The sequence below is a fragment of the Schistocerca gregaria genome, chromosome 3, assembly GCF_023897955.1.
Source record: "Schistocerca gregaria isolate iqSchGreg1 chromosome 3, iqSchGreg1.2, whole genome shotgun sequence".
NCBI classification, from domain to species: Eukaryota; Metazoa; Arthropoda; class Insecta; order Orthoptera; family Acrididae; genus Schistocerca; species Schistocerca gregaria.
The window spans coordinates 567,889,671-567,915,016 of record NC_064922.1 but is presented as its reverse complement, the minus strand read 5'-3'; the positions used below and the strand labels follow the sequence as shown (position 1 = coordinate 567,915,016).

General features: G+C 40.7%; 1 protein-coding gene across 1 annotated transcript in view; it reads right to left on the bottom strand.

Moving 5' to 3' along the window:
• Positions 1–25,346, bottom strand: part of LOC126354457 (pyrethroid hydrolase Ces2e-like) — a 127,529-nt gene that overhangs the window by 71,223 nt on the left and 30,960 nt on the right. Inside the window, exon 3 of the mRNA XM_050004153.1 lies at positions 18,093–18,369. Within this exon, the coding sequence (XP_049860110.1) occupies positions 18,093–18,369 (277 nt within the window). The remainder of the gene's footprint in view (positions 1–18,092; positions 18,370–25,346) is intronic.

Sequence of the window (25,346 nt, the reverse complement as noted above, 5' to 3'; positions counted from 1 at the left end):
AGATAGGTCCCTTATCATTTAGCTACAAAATAGCAGGTCAGCAACTGGAAGCAGTTAATTCCACAAATTATCTGGGAGTACGCATTATGAGTGATTTAAAATGGAATGTTCATATAAAGTTGATCGTCGGTAAAGCAGATGCCAGACTGAGATTCATTGGAAGAATCCTAAGGAAATGTAATCCGACAACAAAGGAAGTACGTTACAGTACGCTTGTTCGCCCACTGCTTGAATACTGCTCAGCAGTGTGGGATCCGCACCAGATGGGGTTGGTGGAAGAGATAGAGAAGATCCAACGGAGAGCAGCGCGTTTCGTTACAGGATAATTTAGTAATCGCGAAAGCGTTACGGAAATGATAGATAAACTCCAGTGGAAGACTCTGCAGGATAGACGCTCAGTAGCTTGGTACGGGCTTTTGTTAACGTTTCGAGAACATACCTTCATCGAAGACTCAAGCAGTATATTGCTCCCTCCTATATCTCGCGAAGAGACCATGAGGATAAAATCAGAGAGATTAGAGCCCACACAGAAGCATACCGACAATCCTTCTTTCCACGTACAATACGAGACTGGAATAGAAAGGAGAACCGATAGAGGTACTCAGGGTACCCTCCGCCACACATAGTCAGGTGGCTTGTGGAGTATGGATGTAGATGTAGATGTAGACTGTCTTGATTGTGAGGTGTTAGTTTACTACACAATTATTAATGCTCTGACGGTGTACCTGCATTTGTTGTCATTTCTTAGAAAATAATTTACAAATTTACACAACTTAGGTAATAAGACAAGCAGACTACACATGTGGTATCCTTCTTCACTGAGAATTTGAGAATGTACGAGTGTGCTGATTGAGACCAAATGAATGATAGAGCAGATCGATTATAAGGATCAGATTCTATTACTATTTTCAATGATTTCCTCTGGTTTGCGTCACACTAAACAATATTGAGTGAAACAAAACCAAAGCAGAAATCAATGGCAGTGAGAGAGGGCAAGTTATACTCTCGCATATGGAAAATTGTTAAAGTTTTTGTTGCAGCCTGATGCACCTTGAGCAAGACTCTAGAAAAATAACAGCCTGAGCAGACATCGATGGACCCTGGTAGGATGCTAAAAGCATGAGGTATATTTATGGTTCTCATCTCATAGAACCGGCATGTTGAGACTTGAAAGCAATTAGTGGCGAGCCCATCCTTTAGTAAATCTTGCAGGACATTCACACAACTGTACAGGGCAGACAGAGCAGCCCCCCGTCAAGACAAGTCTCCAGCAGAAAAATGACACGATACCTGCTGTGGCACCAGCGGAAACCTGAGCTGGGGGCAATGGTCTGAAGGAACCCATGTACACAGTGGACTCGTGAACAGGGCATTATGCGCAGAGCCACGTGTAATAAAAATTCACAACTTTTCGTGTTCACCGATACTGCACATAGGCCTATGAACCAGTTCCATTGGCTGCCTCAGTTGTATAAGAAACTCCAGTTTCTGACAGTTTAGAGACAGAATCTGTATTACACCACATAGCTAGGACTAACAGGCTCCAAGGAACAAACAATTTAGATAAAGATCTTTAAGATTGTATCTGCTCGCTCGTTGCCGTGGGAAGCGACATGACTTCACAGAAAATCATCTTCTCCCTATGCGAAAGAAAAAAGAGAAACCCAGTAATTGGCTGTTCCTTTTTCTTCCATAGACTCAGGTTCCTGAACTCTTGCCCTATCTCGACACGACTTTGTGCTTTCGTGTGGGAGGGAAGATTTGGCGCCTCTAGAGCCCTTTGATTGGCTCAAGACAGAGTGAAGGCAGTGTAGTTCATGCACTTTGTGGGAAAACGGAATTTTTCTTGAGAGGTGTGAAGCACTCGCTTGTGGGACTTTGGTCTGGTAAGGGACTTCTAACTAAGGCTCTGGCATGTGTGGTTGGTGCTCGGGACCTATTCTGAACTGACTTCACTTGAGAGTAATTTAGACTGGGGAGCCTGTGGTGAAGTTCTTACTATACCAAGAGTGTGATTTCAAACATATCGGACTGCTCATTTGCTGAGGGCACTCTTATTCGTTTTAGATTTACCAGTCTTGACATTTGGTATCCTTGTGCACGCTGTCGTATAAGTGAGCCAAATTGGTCATTGGTACCAGCAAACGTGTGTGTCACACACTGAAATCTACCATGATTTCAGGGCTCTGGTGGAGAGTAAATTGCGATCCGTCTGCCTGGTCGCTAGATCATGAGATTTTTGCATTTCTTTCATGGCCGCGATCGATTCACAGGTGCTGCCTCCATGCCTCAATTCGGCTGCACACATCTCGCCAGCTGCAATTTACATCGCCACAAGAAGCAAGCTATGTAACGTACTGCCGCTATGGCATTGTCAGGGCGTACAAATCTCAATAGACACTTGCTCTCAGCTGCACCTATATAGAGAAACTGCGGAAGATTTGGTCAATCAAAGTCTACTGGCCATCAGATCAGTTAAGATTGCGTTATCCACATTTTTAGGGTCAGAATACTTGACTCTCTTCTTTCACCAAAGATACTTGTCCAATGTAGTCTTAAGCAACCTGATGGTATTCAATCAACTTGTTTAGCATAACTAAAATTATGCCTGCACCATCAACCATTTAGACAGTCCCCACCGGGTTACCTTTCAAACTCTTAGAAAATTCTCCCCTACATATAAATTTACCTTCGATACAGCACGGTTATCTTTTTGGGGAAAGCTCATTTTGCAAGTCTGCATTTTATATCCTACCTGCTTCTGCGACCGTCAGATAATTTGTTGCCAAAACAGCAAAGTCATCTACTACCTTCAAGGTCTCATTTCCTAATTTACTCTTTTCAAGAGAATATCGATTCCATTCAAATGATCTTTCAAGAGCTTCGAAATCTCTGCAATAATTGCAATGTCATAGGCAGACCTTAATTTTTTTCAGTTTCTTCCCTGAATTTCTTTCTCCTTTCTCAAATTTCTGCAAATTTACTGCCTGATTACTTCAGAAAGTGAAACAAGGGACAGGCTACAACATTCACTCTCTCCTTATGCACTGACTTGTTTTATTTTCTTCGAGTTTTATGACGTCTACACTAGTTAGGGATAAATTTTCGCTTCCTGTATTTTATCGCAGACAATTTCGTGATTGCAATAGATGTGTTTCAGTCAGCACTGCCAAAAGGTTTTTCTAAATTTGTAACTCCCATAAATTTGGTTTCTGTTCCTTCAAACTATTTTCTAAGGTACGTCACAGTCAATATGGGCTCCTGTATTAGAACTTTTTTGCTGAACTAAACCTGAACCTGGCACAGACTACAATAATGTGCTTACGTACAGATACGAAAATGCTTCTGCTTAAAATCAAAGGCAAATTTTTTGTCGCTGACCAGTTTTGTTCAGATGTGTGTGAAATCTTATGGGACTTAACTACTAAGGTCATCAGTCCCTAAGCTTATACACTACTTATCCTAAGGACAAATTATCCTAAGGACAAAAACACACACCCATGCCCGAGGGAGGACTCGAACCTCCGCCGGGATCAGCAGCTGGCCGGTTTTAAACAATTCCATAATGAATATGAAATTGAACAAACAGAAAAGTAAATGAGACCAGGTTTGTTTCTACTAAATTAAAGAGTGTTTTGAAACCGATGATTGCTATGTTTCTGAAACGGAGATCTTCCCATCAGCATTTACGGAGTGTTTTGATATGGACAGATAGAAGTGGTCTTTTGATGCGACAGCCATTAAAAACCTGAGAACTACTCAGCGATTAAAAGAGAGGTGTATGATGCAGATTTACCTTCTATCGAGTTCATACTTTTGTATTTAACTCTTTGTCACTTCGGACTGCACTGTGGAACAGAGGTGTTTTCAGTGGGACACTTGAGGTGTCTTTCTTGCCACCACTCTGTCTGGCAGCAAACGGTGGTTGTCAGAAAATTGTCTATAAAAATATATTTCGTTTGCTGAATTTCCTAGACTTCTGCAGGTTCCATCGAGACGAGAAAAATTGCTTTGATACTAGTTGTATGATTACAGGTAGTTATCAGGAAAAAAGGTCGATATTTCACGTAACTGAAATCCTGAACAAGAAACGTTTCTACAACTGACGTCAGCTATTACCAAACACCGAGTCCGCCCCCCTGAGCTGAGTGGTCAGCACGTCCGACTGCCATGTAGCGGGCACAAGTGCCTTTGACGCCGAGTCGGAGATTTTGTTACGATCGGGGATTCGATGTTGTGTTGCCCTTATCATCATTTCAACATCAGCGACACGAAAGTCGCCCATTGTCGCGTCAACTAAAAGGTCTTGCAACTTCGCGTCCGTGCTTCTCCCAGATAGAGACCTCTGGTCCACAACGCGTACGATCACTTCATTTCACTAAACACGCATAGTATGAAATAATTATAATTACCAGATTGTAGACAGTGCCAACGCTGAGTAGTTAGATGTGCCGGAAAAAGCTTGTGTGATTTTCTTTTAGAGTGTCTGTAGCTGTGCTCAGGTCATGAAAACATTTACCTATCTCCAGTGGCCAATTTAACTACCATGAGCGTATTAACTTCGCTCTAAAGACCAGAACATCTAGGAAGGCAGCTGCGCTGTCTAAACAAGTATCTGGCCACCTATAAGTGTACCCACCCATCGCCTTGGCTTGAACTGTTCTGGGGACAATTTGGATGAACTGTCTGAATAAATGTGGAGGCAAGGTAGCTCGTTTTTCCCGAAAAAAAGAAACCAGAGCAGAAAATTATCTTGGACGTTCGGATCTAGAGCGTAGTATATAGAGCGTAGTCGGCGTTGTCAATCACGGTAAAAGTGTTCCATTGTGATTACGTCGGACGCTAGACAGGCCTGTCCATTTAAGAAATGATGTTGTTTACATATAATTGTGTCAGAGACTCTGCTTAAAGACAAGGTGCACTGTAGCGCTGAAACAGTCAGTGTTTCCAAACTGTGCCTCCACTGTACGCAGTATATAATGCTGCAAAATATGTTTATATTCTTTCGGAGATAGCGTTTTCCTAAGCATGATAAGGAGACCATATCAGAATCACGAAAAACGCTTGCATACAGTGATACCACTTCCTCAGTACTTTCCTGGTAGCAATAGAATGATGGTAGATGACGTTCTCCAGGCATTCGTGAAGCCAAAACCGTTCTATGGGGCTGCCATAGGGTACAGCGTGATTTATTAATAAAATTCACTCGTTTCCTGTCATCCATTGTCCAGTGGAATCGCTCTTTACAGCACCAAAAGCAACGCGATTGACTTTGTTTACAGAAATATGTGACTTGTGAGAAGCTGCTAGACTATTGTACCCTGTTCCTTCTAACTCACTACTTAGAGTGATTTCATTGGGTAGACTGCTGATAGCATTTTAAATGTTATAGTACGAAAAATGAGGTCCCGTGTCAAAATTGGTGCCTTACGACAGAACCACACGTAAGGACAGTCCCTGCTTGACGCAGCAGTGAACGAGAAACGTCGGCTTAGAAGCGCCCTCAAAAGTTCCGTACGCCACCGCTACCGGAAGATTACTTCATCAGCCGCTTACGATGGCGGCAACGTTTCGTAAGGAACCCTTTAGTGCGAGGAAGCAAATGGCCAATGACATTTACCGCATTCGACGCCCGAAGTATTGCCTACCATGCACCCACAATACTGGCTGCAAGTGCCAACAAGGGGGCGGAACTGGAGGCACCCAATTCTGAGAGCACGTAAGGAGCGTAGTTGCTTAGTCCACCAGTAACTCACTATAGTGCTACTGTGGTAGTGGTTTTCATATAAGGCAGAGCAACGTCAATGATAAACAAAGCAAACTTCGCATTATATCAACAAAGACATTTGCAGAAAATGACAATTCGTCAGACAGAAACCCAAGGTATTTCTCAAAATGAGAATGAATGGCAGATGAAATATTAGCTTCTCTGCAAGCTGAGTAAATGGAATGGTTGATGTATGGAATGGAATGGAATGGTTAGATACGCTCCATTGTGTTGAAAATGTACAAGAGGAGTACAACGATGACGGTATGTGATTAATAAGTGAAAGTGATACTGAAACAGGTGTCAAGCCATATAGTTCATTATCCTTGTCGGACAGGGAGTCATAAATCCCGTCTCCAGGGATACAATGAAACGTGGTGAAGGGCAATCATTGTCCAAGAAGAGGATACTAAACACAATTACGTGGATGGATTATCATACCCAGCTTAGTACAAAAAAAAAAAAAAACAGTTTTCAAGTAAGTCCACAGTAATATGACCATGTAGTGCACCGCGTAGAACATTAGAAAAACTACGGATATTCAAGTGAGGACAAGGCGCACATATTACAAAAACTGGTGTTCGCGCTTTTCAACGATGCTCAACGCACTTTACAGGATATGTTTGCTCGAAACAGTTTACTGGATGTGCTTAACAGTGACCTAGGACGTCATGCAAATCAAAATTTGTATGAAATAGATTACAATGATCTCAAGGGAATCAGTGGAATGCTGCAAAACATCAAACACTTTTACAGAAAATTAACATGTTACATAAAGGAATTTAAAACAAAATTTCAACTTGACGATGCACAGCAAACTACGGAATCGGCCCGAAAACTCATAAGTAAGATAAGCAAACTTACACCATCGTTCAGTTAGGAATTTATTTTCAACTTCAGCCAATGGAGATCTGAAGAGGAAACGCATATCAATGGAACCATGGAAGTTAGAAGTGCCAAGACAATTGTATCTAGATCAACTAACAACAATGCCTTAAGTCACATATGTACAATTGCGCCGACTGTTAATCTGGTTGGTAAACTGGCTAGAGAACTGTTTATTGTGTTACGAGAAGTTGAAGGTTTTGCCGCTACGATTCTTTCTCGGCTGCGTGATATTTCAAGGGCATTAGGGAATATTTATGTCACAGCAAGCGAGAGTGGGAAAGTGGGTGTAAGATAACTATAACTCTGTTACGAGTACTACTTTTGGCCAAAAACTGGTTAAAATAACTTGCTTTTGCTTTATTCCTGGTCTGTGTATAATCACATTCTTTTGGAGCAAAGCTTTCCGCCAGAATAGTATGTGATATTGCATTCCATACCACCTGGAACCATTGGACAAATTCTGGATGTTTATTTTTTTTAAAACATATTGTCGCACTGTATGCAGTTACACTGAAGAGCCAAAGACACTGGTACACCTGCCTAATATAGTGTTGGGCCCGTGAGCACGCAGAACTGCCACAACAAGGTATGGTCTCGATTAATGTCTGAAGTAGTGCTGGAGGAAATTGACACCATGAAACTTGCAGAGCTGTCGATAAATCCTTAAGAATACGAGAGAGCGGAGATCTGTTCTGAACATCATGTTGCAAGGCATCCCAGATATGCTCAATAATGTTCATGTCAAGGGAGTTTGGTGGTCAGTGGAAGTGTTTAAACTCAGAAGAGTGTTGCTGGAGCCACTCTGTGACAATTCTGGGATGTCGCATTGTCCTTCTGCAATTGCGCAAGACCTTCGGGATGTACAGTGGACATGAATGGATGCAGGTTAGTAGACAGGATCGTTACATATGTGTCACCTGTCAGAGTCGTATATAGGCGAATCAGGGGCTCTTATCACTCCGACTGCACACACCCCACACCATTACAGAGCCTCCACCAGCTTGAATATTTCCCTGCTGACTTGCAGGGACCATGAGTTCATGAAGTTGTCTCCATACCCGCACACGTCCATCCGATCGATGTGATTTGAAACGAGACTCGTCCGATCAGACATGTTTCCAGTCATCAACAGACCACTGTCGGTAATGATGGGCCTAGGCGAGGCGTAAGGCAATGCGTCGAATGCAGTCACCAAGGATACACGAGTGGGCCTTCCGCTGCGAAATCCCATATCGATGATGTTTCGTTGATAGTCCAGCACTGAAATCTGCGGCAATTTGCGGAAGGATTGCACGTTGGACGATTCTATTCAGTCATCATTGGTCCCGTTCTTGTGTAACTGGGCTGTTTAGGTTTTTTTATTGGTAACGCCACATAGCGCTCTGTATGAAGATCACTGACTGTGCTGTGTGCAGTCTGTGGCTGGTTGGCATTGTTGTAATACTCGCCATTGTAGTGTTGGGCAGATGGATGTTAACAGCGCGTAGCGTTGCGCAGTTGGAGGTGAGCCGTTAGCAGTGGTGGACGTGGGGAGAGAGATGGCGGAGTTTTGTAATTTGTAAGACTGTATGTCATGAACTGCTATATATATTATGACTGTTAAGGTAAATACATTGTTTGTTCTCTATCAAAATCTTTCATTTGCTAACTATGCCTGTCAGTAGTTAGTGCCTTCAGTAGTTTGAATCTTTTTATTTAGCTGGCAGTAGTGGCGCTCGCTGTATTCCAGTAGTTCGAGTAACGAAGATTTTGGTGAGGTAAGTGATTTGTGAAAGGTATAGGTTAATGTTAGTCAGGGCCATTCTCTTGTAGGGATTACTGAAAGTCAGATTGCGTTGCGCTAAAAAAATATTGTGTGTCAGTTTTAGCACAGTCATGTACAATTTTTCTAAGGGGACATTTCCTATGTCGACCCTTAGCCGAGGATACCTCAATGGAATCTTCTGATTTTTTTCCTTGTAGTTTGTGTAATTAGTGTAGCTTTTGTTTATTGATAGTGCGTAATTGTAGAGAGAATCTCCTTTGTAGTTGTAGTCTTTCATTGTTGTACAGTAAAACAGTTGTGGCATGCACCAAGTATTTCGCAGCTGCGCTTGCAATTAACTAGATATTATTTGCTATGTTAATATGTTCTCTTATTTTTGCTCTTCAAATTGTGTTTTTCTGTGTTGTCGTGTGAAATATTGTGACAATAATGGCGTGTTAAAAACGTAATACTAAGCTCCAAAGTAAACTAAGAAATGACATTGAAGACGAAAGCAATGTGTTAGCGTCACCATGTAATGAATTAACTAATGTTCAAAGTAGTAATTTGGTAATAGTGCATAGGGAAATGGAGCGGGCTGCAAATAATGGTGTAGGCAGTGAACCAATTAGTGAACAGGGAAGCGTTATCGATCGATCGGTCGGCAACAGTTCGCTTCAGGAATCCGAAATGACAGGACACATTCTTGCAAATACTGTACATTCAGGTTTTGCGGCCTCACCGTTTTCTCAAATAAGTCAAGACACATTTTTTGCTTGTCAAAATGTGAATGCTGCCGGTGCAAATGCACTGCCGAAAAGCATAGAGGAACAGATTCCAGACACTAATACATTATTATTGCAATTAATGCAACAAATGAAACAAAATCAGAGACAAAAACAGCAACAGTTAGACACAATGGAACAAAATCAGAGACAAACAAAGCAAAATCTTCAAAAGTTAGACACAACACTTGAACAAAATTAGAAACAAATGGGACAAAATCTTCAAAAGTTAGACACAATGGAACAAAATCTTCGGAAATTAGGCACCACGCTTGAACAAACACGTGAAGAGTTAACTAATGAGTTACATTGCATTGAATCGAAATGTCAAAAAGTCTGTAACGACGTAAAACCCAAATTTGTGAGCATTTTTAACCCATTTTTTCTCGGCATGAAAATGCATTACAGAATTACGAAGCTGCCGTAAAAGAACTGCAAACTATTGTTCAAGAAAATCATGAGACCTTGCAAGCTAAAATTGACTCAGTTGCATCTAGCGATTCGGTTACGCAACTTGCAAAAACTCAGGAAAACTTAAAGGACACAAAAAAATGGTTCAAATGGCTCTGAGCACTATGGGACTCAACTGCTGTGGTCATTAGTCCCCTAGAACTTAGAACTGCTTAAACCTAACTAACCTAAGGACATCACACATATCCATGCCTGAGGCAGGATTCGAACCTGTGACCGTAGCAGTCGCACGGTTCCGAACTGTGCGCCTAGAACCGCGAGACCACCGCGGCCGGCTTAAAGGACACAGTAGATACGATTTTACCACAAATGGACACTCTGAAACTTGGTTCAGAAAAACACACAGAGGAAATAATTTCACTATCGGATAAAGTAGCCGAACTTTCATATCAGTTCATTAACTTATCTACAAAGGTAGATGATGATCTGAATGACACAAAACCTGTAGCCTTCACTGACACTGAAGAGTATGAACAAATTAGAAAATTCAAACAGAATCAAAATCAAATCAACACACAGTACAAAAGAGAAATGCGGGAAGTACAAGATCAGTTGGCTCAAGTAATACAAGAATCACATATTTCAGAGGACATTCGCGCCCCAGTACAGGTAGAGGGACATAGAAATACAGAACAACCACAAAATAATAACACAGGACATTTCGGAAATCATGAAAGAAATTGGCAAGGTACACTGAATTTTGAGATGGAACCGCCGACACTACGTAACAATGATCGATATGCTACTCGCCGACACGATGATTTTGACTGTAAGCTGTTCATTACAGCACGTAAATTCAAAACATTTAAGAATTCTGGCAACGACATTCATCCACAAGCGTGGCTTCATCAATTCTCTCATGATTCACCCCCCCCCCCCCCCACAGGTCATTAGAGCACAGGTTAGAATTTATATGTGGCTACTTGGAGAATGAACCAGCTGTAAGAATGTGATCGGTCATTCACGATTGTCACAGTGAAGAAGAATTTTATCATGCCTTCCTCTCAGTATATTGGTCTCAAGCTACACAAGGCCGAGTAAAACATAGCATCATTATGATGAAACATTTCGAACAATCTGAATTTTCCAGTCTTGTGAAATATATTGAAGACATGTTACATAAGAATCAGTATCTTTTAAACCCATACAGCCCCTCAGAACTCTTTCGTATTTGCTTAATCAAATTGCCTGAACATTTACAACATATTATTTTGGCAGGACGTTGCAAAGAGGACATTGAAGCTTTTCAGGGACTGTTATAAGAACTGGAAATTGACACTGACAATCGCGGAACGCGAAAACAGGAGCACAACAATTACAGGTGACACCTGTCACAATTCCGCGATGACAGAAATAATGCACGACATGGCTATTCGTACAACGTAAATCGTGACCATAACAGACACCACCTGTATGACAACCGTTGGCACAGTAGTAATAATTACAGGGAAAGATCACCTCTCCGCGGTAGTGACTATCACAGAGACAGAGAAACAGACAATATGGGAACCAAAACAATTATTATCAAGGGAAACAGAATAACGTCCAGCGCTCAGTTACGATTCAAGGAGAAATTCTCCACCACTTAACCGACAAGAAAGAAACTACAGGAACTACCGACATGACGACAGACGATATGATCGTAACGACAGACCTGAATTGCAGCAGAACTGCAGGGATTCAAACAGAGCAGGGTCCTCTCGGCAAGGTGAATTTGTAGAAGTTAGGTCTCCTAATCCCAATAACGGCGCGCGCCAACAAAGAGTCAGACAATGACTCACACCGCAGGCAGCCACGTGGGCAGGCTGGCTCAGAGAGAAATAACATAGACGCTAACCTTCAGAAAAATATGAGCATTCTTTACCGATGTACCATATACCCCATGATAATTCCGTTGGAGCTGCAGCTCTGCATAGTAGGAAGAGTAAAGGCTTGCACCACATTTCACATGTAAAACCGTTCATTGAAAGATAATCTGTTTTTTAACTTAGTCTTTGCCATAAAAATTTTCACTTCACGATACTAGTATGCTTTGTCAAACTTATAATCTGTTAACGTGCAACAATGTTTGAAGTTAAATATCCAATCAAGAACCAAGAGAACTAATTGAAACATAAATTACGAATGCATTGTTATAGTGAACAGACGACACAGTGTTCTTGGGTGTGTGTACATTCTTGCTTGTTAGTGTCACGATTACGTAACAACCGTAAGGCTTACATACTTAGACCATTTACCAGTACTGCTGATGAGATTTTAATGCAACATTTTGGTTTACTTGAAAATACATTCTGGATTTAAAGTACTTTCTGTGAGATACCAGATGACACAGTGGTTATTTTATGTAACAGCTACACGATTTTATCACGACGCTACTAATGAGTGACAATTTACAATGTTGCTTTTGCGGTGTTTCTGTTTTATATCTGCAAAGTTTTTCTGAATTCTTCTGGAAAGTATAACATGTTTTTAGTAGTAACGTTTGTGGTATAGCTACAATGAGACAGCCTTTTCTGTAGCACAACAATACGTACAGTACAGTACTTACTTCATCACGGCAATAAGCGTAATAACTAAGATATCTATACGCAAAGCATTTCACTTTCGTTTATCATGAGGTAAGTACATTGACTTCTGCAGAACGTAGCTTTCGGAGGACAATAACTACGACACTTCCACAGAGACGCACATTTAGCGCTACAGGACACGCATCTGAGTGATTAAGCTTGTACTTAAACCATTTATTTTTCAACATCTTTGAATTACAAAAAAAGTTTTCCGTGAAACATTTCATTCCATTGCTGTAATCTGTAACACCTGAGGATATAATTACATTAATCCTCAGGGGGTACACGCCTACTTTGTGTACCCATGTGTTTGGCAAGCACAAGGAGCCCTAGCTAATATGGTATTTGCTTATACAACTTTACACATGGGTACCATATTTCTCTAACACATAAATTACACAGCTATCTGATCATTTAACTTAGAGAGACAAACATTTTTTTTAGTATGTCAGTGTCACATGTTTACGCAATTATACAGTTGGATAATTTCACACTTATGAAACTGTATTTTGTCTTTACTTTGTGAACTGTTCATATTTTTTCGGAACCATTGTGATACTATGAGAGCTTTGAATGACATATTTGGTATGGATTCATGATTTTTAGAGTATGTTTGAAGTAGATGACACTTTTGACATGAGCAGAGAATTTTTTTTAGGTTTTGAAATTATTGGAGGAAGCTACGACGATTTTGAGATTTGGCTGAGGTTTTATGATGTTATGATGACGATGTGTATTACGCTGTTGCGGTATGTTTATGATCAATAAGCTGATGCTATATGAGTTATTTGCTTATGCTACGTATCTGTTATGATGAAATATTGAAGAAGTGTCGACGAATAAGGTAAGGAATAATGAGTAGTGGCTAGGGACTCTGGTTTGTGAAAAAGGTTGTTGGAAACCAAGAATCGTACTTTAAGAGTTATGAAATGTATGTAAATGTGTGAATGTATTACAATGCCGACGAAAATTTTTTGGACACCATTATATTTAAAGGATTTTGTTTCTACAGATTTGTAACGCAAATTCTTGACCTGTGAAATATTTTTATATGAGACTGACACTGTAGCGGAAACTGCTGTCGTAAATATGTCGGTATGAAAGGCAAGTGACCGTGAAGTAATGCGTTGTGAGCGTCCAGGTGTGCCAGCCGCCTTGAGAAAAAGTCATTAGTGTGTGCCTTTCAGAGGCACAGGTGGAGAAAAAAGGAGGCCATTAACCTCGCTATTGACATTCCTTTGTAGAAAGCATCGGAAATACGACACGCCCAAACTTGAAAACATATGATTACACTGTGAAGCTCTTAAGTTATGATATTTACTGAAACGAAATGATGAGAAAAATTTTATATCTATTGTCTTTCTAGCTGAGAGATTGCTCATTTTGTTTAATATCCAGTTTCTATGTGCACTACAGCATTTGTTAAAATAAAATTTAATTGATGTACTAATATCACTACTTTCTGTCTACAGACCCAGTAAAGAATCATTTTATGATGTACTTTCTTAGAAAAGAGAGCACAAATAGACATTTCCCTTCACAGGAATTGCAAAAATAATTTTTTTACGATTTGGTAACTTATCTGCTAGCGTATGTTCTCGTGATGCATCACTCTAGTGTTAAGATGTGACATACGTATTAAACATTTTTAGTGTAATATTTTTTCTGCTTCAGCTTTGTCATGTTTAGATATAAGTTATTGCATTTTCTGCTGCTGTTTGCCAGGCATAATTTTACTGAATTTGACTTTGTATTACTCAGTTAAGCCAGTTTTACTACGGATTTATTTTTCTTGTTTGCTGTGCATTGCCTTACATTAGTTGTAATATTGCTACTTGCTTTGACAACTTCCATTTTTTTTATTGCCTTATATTAGTTTTAATATTGCTGCTTGCTTTGACAACTTCCTTTTTTTTCATTGCTCTTTGTATTAATTGTTTTGTGCTGGTGCACTGCCTCGTCCCTTAGTTTAGCATCTGAGGTCAGTAGCTTTAAGTTAGCTTAAGATGGGGTAGGCTGTAAAAGAGAACGAGTTGTGAAGAATTGGAAGAAATGCATTGAGAAGCTATAAGAAAATGATTTGGCCAAAAAAGTAGTGTACAGTGGAGAAAAACTATTTTTGAAAGAGGATGTGAACAGAATACAGAAAGCAGGCTTGGATAGGATTTTTTTTTACTGGAGCAAATGTTGAAATAAGAGGGACGATCTATGGAATGAAGTTTTGGGTTGGACTACAGTACCAAATGTCACACTGAAAACAAACCCTGTCTTGTATTTTGTGTTATTGCGCTATGTGAATCTGTGATTGTCCTGTCTTTATGTGTTTAGGTAATAAGATTTCCGTTGTAGAATTTTTCTGATGATATGTTATTTTCTTTGTAAAGATGATTAGACATTATTTATTCTGTTCTGTTTTAATGCTCATGTGTGAAGTTGATGTTTCAATAATTATTCTGATCTTTTATGTATTTACTTATGTCATAATTCCTGTATCACTGATGTATATGTTTATTTCTATTCTTTTGTAAAGCCTATTTTACTACAAATGTTATGTGTATTATACGTTTTAATTATGTATTTTGTACCTTTGTTATTGAATTCTTATGTTATAAAATTGTAATTGACACCAGTTCATCAAATTAAGTAACTTGTAAGTTACATTTCACAGCACACGTTTCTGTTGGTCATAGTATATGGACAATATGTGAGAAGTTGGGACTGATAGTGTTTGCACGTGTGTTAATTATTCAGCAAGGGACTGGATAACAGCATTGCTAGTTCTAAGGACATTTCAAAAAAAATTGTGAGTGAACAAGTGGTGGTTCATAGACTTGCTATATTGTCCGCAAGACTCTTCGATGGTGATTGTGCACCTGCACAGTTGCAACAGATGGCTGTTGCCTTCTCCACAAAGATTACAGGGGTCTGCACCTTTGATGGCCTACCAATACCATTACCTCTACCAGAACTGCACCGGGTCTGCACTTTTGGTGGCCCACCAATACCATTATCTCTACGAGAAATACTATGGGTGTGCTCTGTGATGACCTACCTACCTACCAACTTCGACTGACTCTGCTGTGGGTTTGCCCCTTTGTGGGCCATTACCTGTCAGCATGTGAAGAGTCAGCACTGTCTTTCCGTTGAAAGGACAAGACTACTTCTTCCAGACTGCATGGAAATCCACTACTTCAGTGTGCACTTTCTTTTTACTGCTCAGACATTGAGCAAAAACACTGCTATTTTACTGTGATGAACGATCAGGACTGTCGTTATGGACTGTGAGAAAATTTTAGCTTTTGGCCAACATTGTATCAATAAGTATGTGCATTTGATATCTTTGTTATTGTATTTATGCAAAATTTTATCAAATCATTATTGGCCACTGCCCAAAACAATTTGTAAATTTTTTTGTGGGGAGCATGGGGGCTATGTAAGTAGGCTGTTTAGGCTTTTTTAATTGGTAACGCCACATAGCGCTCTGTATGAAGATCACTGACTGTGCTGTGTGCAGTCTGTGGCTAGTTGGCATTGTTGTAATACTCGCCATTGTAGTGTTGGGCAGATGGATGTTAACAGCGCGTAGCGTTGCGCAGTTGGAGGTGAGCCGCCAGCAGTGGTGGATGTGGGGAGAGAGATGGCGGAGTTTTGTAATTTGTAAGACTGTATGTCATGAACTGCTATATATATTATGACTATTAAGGTAAATACATTGTTTGTTCTCTGTCAAAATGTTTCATTTGCTAACTATGCCTGTCAGTAGTTAGTGCCTTCAGTAGTTTGAATCTTTTATTTAGCTGGCAGTAGTGGTGCTCGCTCTATTGCAGTAGTTCGAGTAACGAAGATTTTTGTGAGGTAAGTGATTTGTGAAACATAAAGGTTCATGTTAGTCAGGGCCATTCTCTTGTAGGGATTACTGAAAGTCAGATTGCATTGCGCTAAAAAAAATTTGTGTGTCAGTTTAAGCACAGTCTTGTACAATTTTTCTAAGGGGACGTTTCACTTGCAGGATCTATTTCCAGCCGCAGCGATGTCGGAGATTTGATATTTGCCGGATTTCTTATGTTCAGGGTACACTCTTGCAATGGTCTTACGCGAAAATCACCACTTCATCTGTATTTCGGAGATGCTATGTCCCAGCGCTCGTGCGCCGACTATAACAACACGTTCAGACTTAGTTAAATGTAGTTAAATTGTCGTTGTAGCATCAGTAAGTGATCTGACAACTGCGCCAGATACATGTGTTGTCTTACATACGTGTTGCCGACCTCAGTGCCGTATTCCACCTGTTTACGTATCTCAGTATTTCAATACGCATGCCTATACTACTTTCTTTGGCGCTTCAGTGTATGCCGTAAAGGACAGCCAAATTCACGTCAAGGTCCAGAAAGGACCTGTTTGCCATTCTGCAGCATCCCATCACATTTACATCAGTTCTCATCACCTCCTCACACACACATCACTCCATACGCTTTCTTTAAGACTGAATACCTAGCTGAACGACCTGCACGGTTTCCAAGGAGAGAGCCTTAGATCTTGATAGCGCGAACCTTTGTGATCGCTAGGGAGCGCCATTTTTTCAGTTGGTGTTTGTGGTGCAAGTTAATCGTTCGTTTTGAACATTTCTTGAATGTCAGGGATGTCTATTTTGTGAAGTGTAATATGTGCATCTCATTAAAGGTTGATCTCAGCAGCTTCTGGACACTCACTTTTCTGTCGTCCTCTTGATGTAAGTGGTGAGTCATTCGCATCTAATATTTTTTCCTGTCGTAATTGTAATCTTAAAGCTTTCAAATTAGCCTTACTAAAGATTGATCTTACGACCTCCAAATTAAGGGTTTCCTTATTAGTCATTTCTAGCAGAGCGAGTTGTATTACAAGCCAGAACAGTATATTAGAGTTAAGAGTCAAATGAACATTGATATCTGACTGACATTCTGTGTTGTGGGAAAAGTCGTTGAACGACATCAACATATACAACCATACAGACATGGTTCTGGACATGGAAGTTAAGTATTTTATATAGCTCGAACTTTAATAAAGTGACCTAATACCTTATTTATGTTGTAATTCCTGCTCAATCTCCTCCAGAAGTATATCTGGGCTTGATATGACGCAATACGGTGCCCCCGAGAGTGTCTCAACGTTCAATCGTCCGGCACTACACCCTGGTGCCACTCCTTCCGTTGACTGCATGTGATTTTTGACAACCGCTCTCTGCGGTGGTCGACGGCCCCTGTCTTCCAGTACAAGAGCTCTGTTTGGCCTTGATGTAGCTGTGGTTGTTTTCTCCCATTTCCATTTCACAATTACATCACCAGCTGAGTTGGACAGCGTCGAAGGGTTGAAATGTTCTTTATGCATTTGTTGCGCAAGTGATACCCAATGACTATTCGACGCCAGTGAGCTCACCTAGCCGACCAAATCTCCTGTTACTGCTGTAATACTGAGTACAAACTACAGTCCTCCTGATTTTATAATGCGGGTCCGCCTATCAGACATGTAGCGGTCAATTCTGCGTTACACAGGAGTGTACAGAGAGTTTTGGTCAGATAGTGTGGTCATATAGTCTATCACGCTCTAACTGTAGACGATATTTGTGAAGCGTGAAGACTGGGAAAAGGCGCTGAAAATGTGAGCTACCATCAGGACAACAGTACATAGTCGGCCGGAGTGGCTGAGCGCTTCTAGGCGCTTCAGTCTGTAACCGCGCGACTGCTGCAGTCGCAGGTTCGAATCCTGCCTCGGGCATGGATGTGTGTGATGTCCTTAGGTTAGTTAGGTTTGAGTGGTTTTAAGTTCTAAGGGACTGATGACCTCAGATGTTAAGTCCCATAGTGCTCAGAGAAATTTTTTTTAACGGTACATACCAAAGGCTCCCAGCCGGTAGTTTATGGTGACGAGTATGACACCGTAGGAGACGAGGAAGTCTGGTCCGTACTCGCGGTCCGAGCCCCCACCACGTACAAACCCCCCGCCATGCACCCAGAACATGACGGGCAGGTTGGCGCCCTCTTCTGGCACTCCCGGCACGTACACGTTCAGGTAGAGGCAGTCCTCCGAGCCGCTGCCGTCCTCTTGGACGCAGTCGCTGCCGTACTGGGTGGCGTTCCGCACTCCCTCCCAGCCTGCTGCTGGCTGCGGAGCCTGAGACAGAGAAAAAAATCGTACCGTGGTAAACGATTGTACTAGGCGATGTATGGAACCTGCACTAACTATCTTCTTAGCGACAGTCTCTAAAATAGAATTCTGAATATTTTGCGGAAATCCATCAGATGATAATGACTACTTCAACAAATACGTCTTCGTTGTTTTGATATAAAATCATTAGAGTGCTAGTACATTATATGAAATTAAAATCACTATCATATAAAGCTTTATTCTCCAAGCGACCATAAAGTAAAAGAATACGTTGAGATTGACGAAAGACCGACCAAAGCCACAACAGATTGTAGCAGTATACGAAATTATATGTCAGTATGATATAGGAGAGATTTCGTGTAGTTAAAGGACGTTTAGAACAGCATGAACAATCTGTGCGCCTCAATAACGCAACACTTAGCGGTAAACGAATGTACCGAAATACGCGATCAAGATATATACTTTGTTAATTTTCACATTTCAATAAGAGCATTGCATTAGTGGAAAGAGAAACTAGAGCGCTAGAAGTGATTGTTAAACACACGAACCATTTTAATTGTGGCGATGTGTTTTGGTTCCCGGCGTCTTGGCCGACTGTCCTCAGTTCTAAGAGGACACATGCTACGCCCTGATGTTTGTGTTGCACCGATAAGCTCTTCAGCCTATCACAGTAACGTTACTGAATACCACTGACGAACATTCGTGACGATAAACATGGAGATACTCTCCACGAGTATGCGATAGGTTGACGGTGCACCACAGTTTGAAGCCTGTTCCCCTAAGAAAGACTCTGTAAGAGGGCAAAAACGCCGACGTCGAAGGATATGGAAATGACGACGCCGTACCAAAGCCCAAGAACTTTGACCATCATCTGATGTACTGCTTGTATTCCACTATCTAACATTACATACTTCGTATCAGCAATTCAGTTTTTTTTTAATCTGAAATTTGGTGGATAAAAGCTTATGGAACGCAAAAATAACGCCTTTTCTTCACACAAAAGAGCAGAAAGGAATATTTTTCCACTGTTATCTCTAGATTAAAACTATTGATTCAGTTGCATTGGCTGACTGTTTCGTAGGTTCTTGGTAGAATATGTTTACACATAAAGAATAAAACACAGACAACAAAATTAGAAATGACTGACTCCTTTATAACACATAATGTTTGTTTTATTTGTAATCTCTTATTTGAACATCACATAACAAGTAGTAAGGAAATAGTAAGACAGTGCATCAAAAATTTCGTTGAAAGAAAACTTGAACGAAGAAAGATTAGTGTATGAAACATTTTTGAGAATGTTTTATACATAGATATCCTCACGAGAAACTCTCAAAGTAGATAATTATTTAGCATGTCGACGTCGAGATCATTAGAGACAGCACAAGTTCTGTATCATGTTTTCTTGGTGGAATTAAAAGCTGTCCAAGTTAAGCATTTTGTCACATTCTAACCGTCCAACAGACTATTAATCAACGTGGATATACACAAAAGATAAATTCCGCTTTCGACTTATGCTGACCAGGAAGTGAGCAGAAGTTCTGACGTACAATTTTTGGTCTCTAAGCTCTATGAATCTCAGTATCCTCGTCAATTTCGTATGAGCATACGACACGATTGGCGGTGACCCATTCTTCTGGATACATTCAGCTCGGGGGGTACGGTGTTAGATTTTGAAGCAAATGATTTTGAACTGAACTCAGTTCTTAATCAATGCATTCTTTTCATGATTGGAGTTATCCACAACAAAGCGAATACACAAGCACACCTGAAATGTACTCAAATCGATTACTTACTGTAAACCATGAAAATAAGTCCCGAGTTTAGTTAGAACAAATAACTAAGCAGACCATGTAAAAACTGCCGTATGTTTACTTCTCTGCATTGACGTCCGTGAGGGATTACGAATACCACTGTAATACCTTTTTTCATGAAGATTGTCAAAGACTGAACATATTTATGGGCTTATTACATTGAAAATGCAGCCCCAGTCACGTAAGTGATTTACTGCCAATATAAATTTCGATTGATTTTCCTCGTGGAACATTATACCTAGCTGGAAGGTGACATACAATGCTTACACTCATGGTGCAATTTTAGACCAGTCGTTCTGCTACGACGCTCTTACAATATGCTGGAAAGACTGATTTGTAGTTGACCCCTCACTTATACCACAGCGATCAGGATTTCGACCTGGCAGAAGGCGTACAGATAGATACTAAATCCCAAACAGTTTTAGCAGATGTATTTGAACTCCGTAAGGTGGCAGTAGTTGTACGTCTTGATCAGCAATGGTACTGTCAATTAACAGCTACTACTAGCCAAGGCCTAAAGCCTGACCAAGATTTTAGCCCACTCTTCTGTAGCCCACCTCTCTTTTGCAATCGCAGGTTCTTTGTCGACATCGAAGAACAGCGTAGCCGACTGAGACTACAGAAAAAACGACCTCCCGCATGGAAATGTGCTAGTATTAGTTCAGATCAGTACATACAAGAATGACCAACTTGTAGCACCCAAAAGGAGGAGCTACTTGCAAGCCTCTGGCCTTGTTCTAGCCACCCAGAGTGCAAAGTTTGAGTTAGTGGAAAACAATCTCAAGAATGGCTTTGGAAACCTTTCAGACACTGCAACACAAACCAAATCCCACAAAGACCCAAGTAAGTGCTTTCATTTCAGAAACGGGGGAAGCCAGTCGCAAATTAAAGAAAGTTTGGTCAGTAATTGAAAAAGCGTCATGATGACCTATCCCTTGGCAAAAGATTCCGGAATAGTCCCCCATTCGGATCTCCGGGACGGCTGCCAAGCGGGAGGGACTGAATAACCAACGAAAGGATAACGTCCTACGAGACGGGAAGTGGAATGTCAGAAGCTTGAACGCGGTAGGGAAGAAGAAACTAGAACGAAATGCTAAGGCTCAATATAGATATAGTAGGATTAAGTAAAGTGATATGGAAAGAAGACAAGGATTTCTGGTCAGGTGAGTATAGGGTAATAGCAACAACAGCAGAAAATGGTATAACGGGAGTAGGATTCGTTATGAACAGGAAGGTAGGGCAGAGAGTGTAGTACTGTGAACATTTCAGTGATAGGGTTGTTCATGTCAGAATCGACAGCAAACCAACACCAACAACGATACTTCAGGTATACATGCCGACGTCGCAACCTCAAGAGGAAGTTTTTGAGGATATTAAAAGCATAATCAGATACTGGATGTAAGGTGTACTCAGATCACAATGTAGTAGTAAAGAAGAGTGGGCTGAAATTTAAGATATTTCTCAGGAAGAAACGATATGCAAAGAAGTTGGGTACAGGAGTACTAAGGAATGAAAAAGATACACCTGAAATTCTCTAACGCGACAGATACAGCAATAAAGAAAAGTTTAGTAGGCAGTAAACTTGAAGAGGAATGGATATGTCTAAAAAAAAGGCCGTTATGGATAATGGAATGAAAAACGATGGTACAAAATAATAAGTGGGAAGAAACCTTCGTTAACAAAAGAAATACTTCAGTTGATCGATGAAAGGAGGAAGTACAAAAATGTTCCGTGTAACAGAGGAATACAGAGAAACAAGTCCATGATGAATGAAATAAATAGGAAGTGCAGGAAAGCTATGACGAAATGAGCCGCATGAAAAATGTGAAGAAATCGAAAAAGAAATGATCGTCTTAAGGAGGACTCATCATGTAGGAAAGTGAAAACAATCTTCGGTGAAATTAAAATCATGGGTGATAACATTAAGAGTGCAGTGGGAATTCCACTGTTAAATGCAGAGGAGAGAGCGACAGATGGAAAGAGTACATTGAAAGCCTCTATGCGTGGGAGTATTTGTCTGATATGACAGAAAAAGAAACGGAAACTGAGTTCGAAGAAATACAGATCCAGTATTAGAATCAGAATTTAAGAGATCGTGGGAGGACTTAAGATCAAATAAGACAGAAGAGATAGATAACATTCCATCAGAATTTTTTTAAATCATTGGTTGAAGTGGCAACATAAGGACTATTCACGTTAGTGTACAGAATTATATGAGTCTGGCGACATTCCATCAGGCTTTCGTAAAATTCCAAACACTGCAAGAACCGAAATGTGCGAGAATTATCGCACAATAAGATTAACACCTAATGCTTCCAAATTGCTGACAAGAATAATAGACAACTGAATGGAAAAGAAAATTGAGGGTCTGTTAGATGACGATCAGTTTGGCCTTAGTAAAAGTAAAGGTACGAGAGAGGCAATTCTGACATTGCAATTCATAATCGAAACAAGACCAAAGGAAAATCATATAAATAATGAAATTGTTGGTTCTGAGCACTATGGGACATAACACCTGAGGTCATCAGTTCACTAGAACTTAGCACTACTTAAACATAACTAACCTAAGGACATCACACACATCCATGCCCGAGGCACGATTCGAACCTGCGACCGTAGCAGTCGCGCGGTTCCAGACTGTTGTGCCTTGAACCGCTCGGCCACGAAGGTCGGCCATATAGGGAGAGATGTACAACATGCACAAGAGCCAAAATCGAATAATACAAGTTCACGACCAAGAACGAAGTGCTGGGATTAAAAAACACTGGGATATAGTCTTCCAGCCCTACTGTTCAATCTGTACATCGAAGAAGCAGTGATGGAAATAAAAGGAAGGCCCAGGAGTGGAATTAAAGTTCGTACTGAAAGGTTATCAATGATATGATTCATGATTACATTGCTATCCTCAGTGAAAGTAGAGAAGAATTATGAGAACCCCTAAATGAAATGAACAGTGTAATGAGTACAGAACATGGATTGAAAGTTAATCGAAGAAAGACGAAAGTATTGAGAAGTAGCAGAAATGAGAACAAGATTGATGATCACAACATAGATCAAATTAAGAAATTCTACTACCTAGGCAGCAAAATAACCAATGACGGACAGAGCAAGTAAAACATGAAAGGAAACTGGCACTGGCAAAAAGGGCATTCCCGCTCGAGAGAACTCTACTGTTAGCACACATAGGCCTTAATTTGAGGAAGGGTTTCTGAGAACGTACGTTTGAAGCACAGCAATGCATGTTAGTGAAACAAGCACCGTGGGAAAACGGGAACAGAAGAAAATCGAAGCATTTCAGATGTGGTGCTATAGACGTGTATTGAAAATTAGATTTACTGATACAGTAAGGAATGAGTAGGTTCTGTGCAGCGTTGGAAAGGTATCTATGGAAAACACTGAGAAGAAGAAGGTACAGGATGATAGGACATCTCAAAATGGTTCAAATGGCTCTGAACACTATGGGACTTAACTTTTGAGGTCATCAGTCTTAGTACTACTTAAACCTAACTAACCTAAGGACATCACACACATCCATGCCGGAGGCAGGATTTGAACATGCGACCGTAGCGGTCGCGCTTTTCCAGACTGTAGCTTCTAGAACCGCTCGGTCACCGCGGCTGGCTGATAGTTAAGACATCAGGGAATTACTTATATGGTACTAGAGGGAGCCAGAGGGGGTAAAAACTGAATAGGAATACAGAGACTGGAATTCATCCAGCAAATAATTCAGGATGTAGGTTGCAAGTGCTATTTTGGGATGAAGAACTTGGTTCAGGAGAGAAATTGGTGGTTGGTGGCATCAGAGACCAGATTGTTCAATATATCAGTCAATGCTGATATCGTCCCATCGTCCCACCTCCTAGGTAGAAGATGAACTTCATCAAGGAACCGAAAACGCAGTGGGTGTGTCGAAGTTTTAGCCAAAAATAATATTGTCATAAAAGTGTGTAACATGTAACTCATACGAGAGTAAATAATTCGCGTCGTAATGGATTTCCATTCTCGCATGCTCCTGGATCATTTTGTTTATGTTTACAGCATTACAAATTCCATAATACATTTTCACTGTTCACTGAGAACCTCTCAATGTGTGAATGGTTTCGCACTGAAAGTGAACGCGCTGTATCTCCACTAGGTGGATTAAGGCAAGACATTGAAGCAATGCAGAGGTGTACTGTTACCCATTCTTGGATCAATACGCCAGTATTACGGAAATACTCCGTGAAATCAAATAGGAATCCCTGGAGAAACGAGGACACTTTTCTCGAAACGCTATTGAAAATTTTTAGAGAAATAGCATTTGCAACAGACAGCAGGACAATTCTACTGCTGCCTACGTGTATATCGCATAATGACTGCAAAGTCAACTTTTTTCCCCTCGCTCGATTTTTGAGCGGGACAGAAACAGGCAAAGTAACGGCTAACAGTGGTACAGTGTATCTTTAGCCAAGCACCGTACAGTGGCCTGCAGCGTATGTACATAAAAGCCACCGACATTTACGTTTTCCTTGCTTTCCCCATGAATCGATTCAGATGATTCCTTGAAAATAAGCGCCATGTTTCCTTCCAATTCTAATCTCGTCAAGCTTTTGCTCCGTATCTAATGGCTTACAAGGAGCCCCTTAAATGCGAGGGAGCAAATTCAATTTTTAGCAAAGCTCATTTGCAGTTGCTATATTAGCATTATGACAGGAAACGTATTAGTTAGTAATGACCCACCGTGTGTCTCATGCACGCGACAGAATATGAGTGGGTCATTACTAACGATGAATAGCTCACGAAAATGAATAGTAAAGCTCAATTAACTTGCACCATGAACACCAAATGATAAATGGCGTGCCACAATGGTCACAAAGGTTCGCACCATCAAGCTCAAAGGTGAAATCCTTGATAGTTACGAATTGTGCAGTACGTTCAACTAGGTATCCACTCTTACAGAATCACACAGGCGTAACGGGATGACGGGAACTGATGGAATGTTATGGCATGGAAAAGAATGCGAAACATTCTGTTGTTGAGCTTATTGTGAACTGTCCTTTAAGGCTTAGCTGCAGATACCGCTGCAAAATTACTTATGGACACGGGAAAAGTAAACATCCAGAGGATTAATTTGTCCTGTGGTTCCAGGAGGGATAGTTTGTTCTAACGGAGCATGATATTATACGCGCA